At 39.1% G+C, this 7,684-nt stretch overlaps 1 protein-coding gene across 1 annotated transcript; it reads right to left on the reverse strand.

Annotated features, from left to right (window-relative positions):
• Positions 1-1,918: 1,918 nt before the first annotated feature.
• On the reverse strand, positions 1,919-7,365 carry LOC129276205 (uncharacterized protein DDB_G0271670-like). The gene is made up of 2 exons (XM_054912620.2): positions 6,072-7,365; positions 1,919-4,298 (listed from the first exon to the last, which is right to left on the reverse strand). Exons 1-2 carry the CDS (start codon positions 6,890-6,892, stop codon positions 3,803-3,805), a joined length of 1,317 nt encoding a protein of 438 aa, XP_054768595.2. The 5' UTR covers positions 6,893-7,365; the 3' UTR covers positions 1,919-3,802.
• Positions 7,366-7,684: the final 319 nt, after the last annotated feature.

A 7,684-nucleotide genomic window follows, 5' to 3' on the forward strand; every position in this document is an offset into this window, starting at 1 on the left:
TCAGTTATAATCTTCTCTTCTGGACTTACCAGCTACCTTGTCCTGAATGGGCATACATTCCATGTGATTGTGAGAATAATACCACATGCAAGAAAGCAATTATAGTTGTATCAGTGGTGTATCTGTTGGTGGGAATGTTGGTGATCGGTGGTGACTGTTTGAAGATGTGGTGGCGGGGGTTGTGATGATGATGAGGGTGATGGTTGGTGATGACGACGACGAAGGTGATGATGACGACGACGATGGTGATGATGACGACGACAATGATGATGACGATGAGGACGATGATGATGAATGGTTGCAGTTACGGTGGTGGTGATGGTGATTTGGGCTTGTGACAAAGGTGGCAGCTGGTGTGGTTATGATGAGAGCGATGTGGAGATGATGATAATGGAGTTGGTGGTGGTTGCAGTTGTGATGATGAAGGGAGTTGTGGTTGTTAGTGGTCACTGGTGATGATGATGATATTAATGGTAATGATGATGGTGATGATGAGGGTGATGGTGATGGTTGGTGGTGGTGATTTCGATGATGATGATGATGATAACGATGAAAATGGTTCCGTTTGTTGTAGTGGTGGTGGTATAAAGATGGGGGTGGCTGGTGGGGATGAGACGGAGAAAAAAGTGGAAGGAGTAAAAGAAGATGAATGGGGGGGGAGGAACCTGTTGCATTCTTCACCCCCCACCCAAAGGAAATATGATACATGGGAATTTTGGGTTATGCTGCCATGATTTTTTTACAAAGGAAAACAAAAAAGACATTATATAACCCAATTATTATAGTTAGACGTTTTAGGAAAGAAGGCTGAGGGGAAAGAAGGGGCAGTCGATGATGATGGAGCTAGGAGACGACATTAAAAAGAAAAACAGTAGAAGGAGACGGAGGAGAAGAAAGAGAAAACGAGGACGAAAATAAAAAGTTGAAGAGGCCGAATGGATATGACGAGGACGGGGAGGGAGATTCTCACATTTTCTTCACTTTTTTTAAAGCCTTTGACGTCATTTCAAAATTATACCCATCCTGACTAATTGGAGTAAATATCGATTTTGTAATCCACCCATAGACATGAACAAATGGTTGGATGAATTGTCCTAGCAAACAACTATTCACAAACCTGTTCTTAGGCCCGCACGAATGAATTAATCCGTCACTGATCAAAACGTTTACAAGAATGTCTTAGTTGGTGTTGTTTTATGGGATGTCACATCGATCTTTTGCCATTGCATGGGATCATTATCGTTCGATTCCAAGTTGGAAACTGAGCAATTATTTGATCTAGTTGGACGTGAAACGAAAACAGTTTTTTTTCTTTCATAATGGGGGGGGGGGGGGGATAGTGCGTACGCTTTCGGTCTTGCATTGTGTTGGCTATTATTACTGCTTATACAAGGAAAAAACAGAAATCGGGAATTACTTATAAGATTAATATTTGAGATGATAGACACACCTCAATTTATCACGAGTTTTATCCGCGAATTCTTCACTTAATTTATTGATGCCCCCATTTCTCCATGTGCAGGTACTAAAGTGGACAAAGTCATCAAAATACAAATGATAAAAATGAGAGAAATTTCTGAAAATTGAAATATTCAATGTGATACATGACATACCGGGGGTGTTGAAATACTCGATTTAGGTCTATATATGAGAAAATACATTACATGTATATGTTACTTTGGATATGTTATTATCGATTATATTGAATATGTATTGTTACTTTGATTATATTTTGAAAAAATTGTTGAACGGAAATAAAATCTAAATCTAAATCTATGTATTAATGTACCAATTAGAAAACGGCCGTGACAGGTGGGGGGGGGGGGGGGATGAATAATATTTTAGCATAGGCTACCCAATCTTTTAACCCGTCAATGACCTATATCCAAGCTGGCTATATATGACATAAGACCATTCCTTTAATTATATATACATATATAACATTTATTCTAATATAATCAATACTCACACTAATTCAATTTTTCATAAGTTAGACCCATATATAAACAAGATATATAACAGTCAAAGTGACGATCATCATTTTTGTACAAATTGATAGTGAGCTGTAAAGAGTCTCTCCAGGCTATCAGTTATCCATTCTCCCAGATGTAATCAAATGGAATGAGATGATCTTCGAATACATGTTTCAAACCGTAAACTCTCCCGGCAAATTGAATGACAATAGGAAGCTTGAACGAGTTGTGGAATACTCCATGCGATGTTTCACATACAACAACAACATATAAACTAGTAATACTGAAATCGACTTTGCATGTACACGGCTACATAGACTGTATTCCACTTGCACGGAATCAAACTACATCCATGACAAAGTTTCCAGAATCGTGAATCGCTCTCAGTTAAGGCAAAGAGGGCCATGCGACGAAGGTCCTCTATATAGGGGATACCTTTTGCTCACAAGCCACAGGCTAATATATCGAGTCAGATTTGAACCCCAAAGTTAAGGTGGACTGCGATACCACTGTTCTATCGTAATCATAAACAAAGTACGGCGTTTTTGCACTGTGACGCAGAACGGATTCAAGAACCAGTAAATGTATTGAAAATGCCGGTCAAATGACGAAGGACAGCTTTGGAGGTCTTTATCGAGAATTTGTGAACCAGGGGCCCGTTGCATAAAAATTTTGCCATTAAAACCCTGGCAAACAAAAGTATGCCATCAAAAATTACACATTAAAAAACTCTGGTAAAAAGTTTTCCAGAGTTTTTTATGGCAAAAGTTTTATGCAATAGGCCCCAGAAGAGCAGTGCCGTCCTAAGTTACAGGTACGAAAAATTGCAAATATGTCGTTTAACCAGAATCAAGAACTAAACTGCTGCATTGATTCACCAATTTTCAATAAAGGCTTCTTTGTTCTTTTCTGTCATGGCATTTGACAATACATTTTCTCTGTTCTCGAATCCTCCGTTCGTCGCCGAGCGACAAGCCCGCCTGCTCATGCACTAAAACTCAGAGGACAGTTCGTCATGCAAAGTTGCCATGGTTTATTTCCAATTCGTCTAGTGCCAATTCGTCCAATTGCCAACTCGTCTATTATTATTTGGTCGACTATCAGTTCGTCCACTATCCACATGGTCTAATTGCAAATTCGTCCACTCACCATTTCGTTTCTATAACCAGTTGGTCCAATAGCCATTTAGTCCATACCATCTGTTAATATAAAAATGTCCCCATCTATTGCCTCATTTAAACGAAAGTATAAAATGCATCTCATGAAGGAATCGTAAGTACTTTATAATTTACCCATCACAATCCAGACATAAATGTACCCCCCCCCCCTTCTCTCTCTATATTATGTATGTTTCAATATGGCATTGGAGCCCAGCCTTTGAAAGGCCAATGGCCTCTGCTGGCTCCCCCATATTCTTGGTATTTGTATTCATATGTTTTCTTTTGTAAATATTTGATTGTATTTGAATGTTTTTTACCAGAAATGGAAATAAATGAAATGAAATGAAATGAATGAAATGGTCTAATATTGGACTAAACGTTATTTGTGCAAAATGAATGAAAATGAAATGGATGCTTATGAGACGAAATGGTCATAGACGAAATGTTGATGGACGGAATGGCATTAGACTAAATGAAAGTAGACCATGTGGTGAGTGGACGAGTTGGCAGTAGACGAATTGGCAATTTATTTACCGTTGCCATTCAATGACATTTAGTCAGTAACCATAGCAACATTGCTTCCTAACCAATAAAACCCAGGATTTCAATGAGAATATAAGTTTATTGCAAAACGCTTCCCATCGTTGGCAGCTAGGGTGTGTCTTTTATTTAAGATATGACGCAAACAGGGGAACACGTTTCTTGATGAACTATTCTCTGGGATTGTTCATATTGTTTCATTCTTTCATGTGACTTCGTTGAAGTTTGGGCACACTGCCCGTCCGGCTCCCTGCTTTTCTTTTTCTTATTCCTGCCTTCAAGTTCAGACGCGAAAGACAAACTTGACCGACCGGAATCAGGACTTGACCTACTGGAATCCGAACTACACGTACCGGAATCCGAACTCAACCGACCGGAATCCGAACTCGATGCCCGTCTGGACTTTTTTGATGAAACGCGATATCGTTTTCCAGCTCGAGTATTGTAATTCTGCCTTTCCGTATCATCAGTACACGATGAGGCTGAATCGCTTCCGGACGATGATGACGAACTGCTATCAGAGTTGCTCGATGATGACGACGACGATGACGAACAGGAAGAGGAACATGACGACTCAGAGTCTGAATTGGTAGAACTTGAATCCGAATCACTCCCCGATGATGATCTACGGAGAATAATACAATAAGAAATGTAAATGAATTTGATTAAAGATTATAATGATATTAGTATTTTCGATTATATCATCTGAAAAGACTAGTTGATTATTTATTAACAGATATCGGAATTAGATGAGATACATTTCTAACAGTCGAACTCAGTGAGTTTATTTCTTTACGTGTCTTCATTTATTTACAAATATATTTCTTTCGTTATCATGGAAAAGGGTATATAGTCATCACTGGTCCTACAACTCAGTGCTTCCTCTAAGGTTGTTACACACCCAATATGCACAAGCAACGTGAAGATTGACCGAGATTGGAAATAACAACATCTGGACATCCTTCATTCACAGTAATAAAAGAAGAATTTACACGTTGTAAGCCCGTCAAAAAGTTGTTTAAAATTTTATCAACAACTTGTCACATTATTCTTTCTATTAGTAGACGCATTTCTCATCTGCAAAGTTTATTTTATAACGCGAACACTGAACAACCAAAAAATAAAACATTGCAAGCCGAGAAACATGCATATCCGACTTTATCTTAATTTTTCGTATTCTATGGGGTTTCCCATTTAACACCTGGGTGGAAAGTGGCAAAATGTGGAGTGGTGCCTTGTCAAGAATGCTAGACCACGGTGGGATTCGAACGCACGTCTCTCTGATTACAAATGTCGAGAGTCAGAACAGCCACTCCACGACGCTTTCTTTTCTATTAGTTCTCTTTTCAGCATAAAATATAGACGGGGATAATGGTGGCCCAAATGGGTTAAGATTGCACAATTTCGAAATGCTCATAATTTGATAGCAAAATTTATGTCCTTGAAATGAAAATAGTCCCCGTTCTGCGAATGGCTGGAGAGGCCACAAGACACTTCGCATCGATCCCCATTATGGTCCTCAAAATAATCGATCTGAATTCAAAAGATCTTAATAATTGAAGTGAATACGTGTTTTGGATTCATAAACTTTGCATGAAGGGTTTCATGGTCAGTTTATCCAATCGACCAATACGTGATCGATAATTAGCATCTGGTTTAAGCAAGCATGATGTAATGTCATTTCTAAACACAATGTTTTTAGTTGTCAAATGAACTCAAATTGCTTTTTTGTGTTCACCCTCAAAACAAGTGCAAATTTAATAGAAAATAGCCTTTATAATTATAAAAAATACGTAAGATCGTACAAAAATCAAGACTAACATGGGGCAGAGGTATGCTGTGACTCGAGTGATTATGCTTTAAATATACAAATTCTTTGTTTTATGCCTCTTTTCTTTAATAAAGTAAATATTGTCCCTGTTTTGTCGTTTTAACACATGACCCTTACCCGTACTACGTTGGCCTATTAACCAAACAAATCTTCCCATTTTACGATGTTTTTTTTCTGATCAGTGTCGCCCATACCGCGCATATCAGATAGGGAGTGCTTTATATAAGCTATACTTTTTTCTCTCTCTCTGCATAATAGATTTTAAAACAAAAGAATACAGAAGGCAAAAGTTTGGCAAATGGCGAATGTAAATATTCATTGAAAACCTTTTATTGCTTTAAACTTTCGCGTTTGAATATTAAATTACCAAAATCATTATTAGATGATTTTAAAGTTTGTCGTCCTATAATGTCGGCCAGTATCTCTCTTAACTATATACCCCTTCATTTGAATCCCATTAGTCTATATACTTCAATTTTAATACTTCGTTTAGTGGGACATGCTATCATTTGTTTATAGATTACTATCTTCTTGCGGGTAAATGAACTTGATACAGGACCCACTTACTCGGTACTAGACCCCGATGACGACCCAGACGACGATGAGGATGAGGATGACGATCGTCGACTCCTGGTGGCACTTGTACTCGCATCTGAACATTTCCGACTCGTTTCACCCTGACGTTTCGACGTCGAACTTTGAAGACTTCGCGCCGAGTCGCTCTGATTGGGTTTAACGTCAAAGTTCTTATCATGATGGGATGATGATCGCGGGGAGTCCATCGACATTGAGCCTTTGATTTCTGATGAATGTGATGATGTTGGATGGCGCTGGTCATCATCGACAGATTCACGCTCGCCCCCGTGTGCTGGAACATGTTGGTCTCCTAACAATTCCTCGCACCCTTGGCTGTTGTCCCCGTGCACGCCGTTTTCATCCCGAGAGGCTGACGTCTTCGAACTCTCATCGTCATCTACATCGTTGGCAGAAAACTTGGGGTCCTCTTGCTCATTTTCGACGTCATCATCGCCTTCGACTTCTTTGTCATCTCTTCCATTCGCGCCAACACCTTCGTTGCCGAAATGGTTTCGGCTTACCAACATCTCGTCATCTTCGCGGTGATCATGTCCGAATTGGTCGTCCTCACCATTGACCGTACCATCATGACCACCCTCGCTCTTGACATTGTCATTAACATCGCCTGAACTAGGAATTGAACTTTGATTGTTATCATAATTACCATGGCTTTGACTAATATGTTCGTTACAATTAGCCACCTTTTCGTCATCGGGCGAAGCACACAGACTCGTCCGAGAAGACCCGACTCCAGTGAATGATACCCTTCTCTGTTGGCCTGTGATCTTTTCATCTTCCGGTCTTAATATCATTTTAAAGAAAATTTCTTATATCAAATAAACTCTTCCGAAATTGATAAAAGTGTAAAGTGGTGAAAACGGCAAACAATGTTCGTCTGCTTCGATAGAGGTAATATTTGCTGGTTACAAAAATATATTCCTTTTATTTCCTTCTGAAATTTGTTCGTAATATGTTTGTTTAATTCAGAACTGCGATGACACCAATTTTCTTCTGAAAATCCAACATTGCTTGTCCTGGAGACTGGCTGACGCAGTTAATAAAATGAATAAATCATGAAGATTCATTTGCGAGTGGGTAGCTATTGCAAAGAAAAGTCCCAATCAGTTGTGAAGATATGCAATATGAAGATGAGCGAATAAGTGTAGTTGTTGCTGAAGCGTTTAGCGGATTGATCGGAGCAAGTGTTTATGTTGTTTGAACCACTGTTAACAAGGACCTCACACTTCAAAACTGTGGATCCTACTAGCTATCTGGTTCGGTCGACTGAACAACCACGCAAGTGACGCCACAATTTGACTTAAACGAACTGGTCATTACAGGTCGTAAAATGGACTGGTCTGAATGGCGTAGGGGTGATTGGGCTGAATTTTGTGGGTAATTTGACTGAATTAAGAGCGTAATAAACAAAATAGATGCTACCTGTCACAAGATTGCTCGGCATTACGTTGGGATAGGGGCGACAGACATGGATGATTGTCCCTACTAAATAAGAAAAAAATAAATGAAGAAGAAAATGAGGAAAACAAGAAAAGGGGGTGGAGAGAATTTAGAAGTATATAGTAATAATAGTATTTGAAGTATAA

Source organism: Lytechinus pictus, chromosome 14 (assembly GCF_037042905.1).
Source record: "Lytechinus pictus isolate F3 Inbred chromosome 14, Lp3.0, whole genome shotgun sequence".
Classification (NCBI taxonomy): Eukaryota; Metazoa; Echinodermata; class Echinoidea; order Temnopleuroida; family Toxopneustidae; genus Lytechinus; species Lytechinus pictus.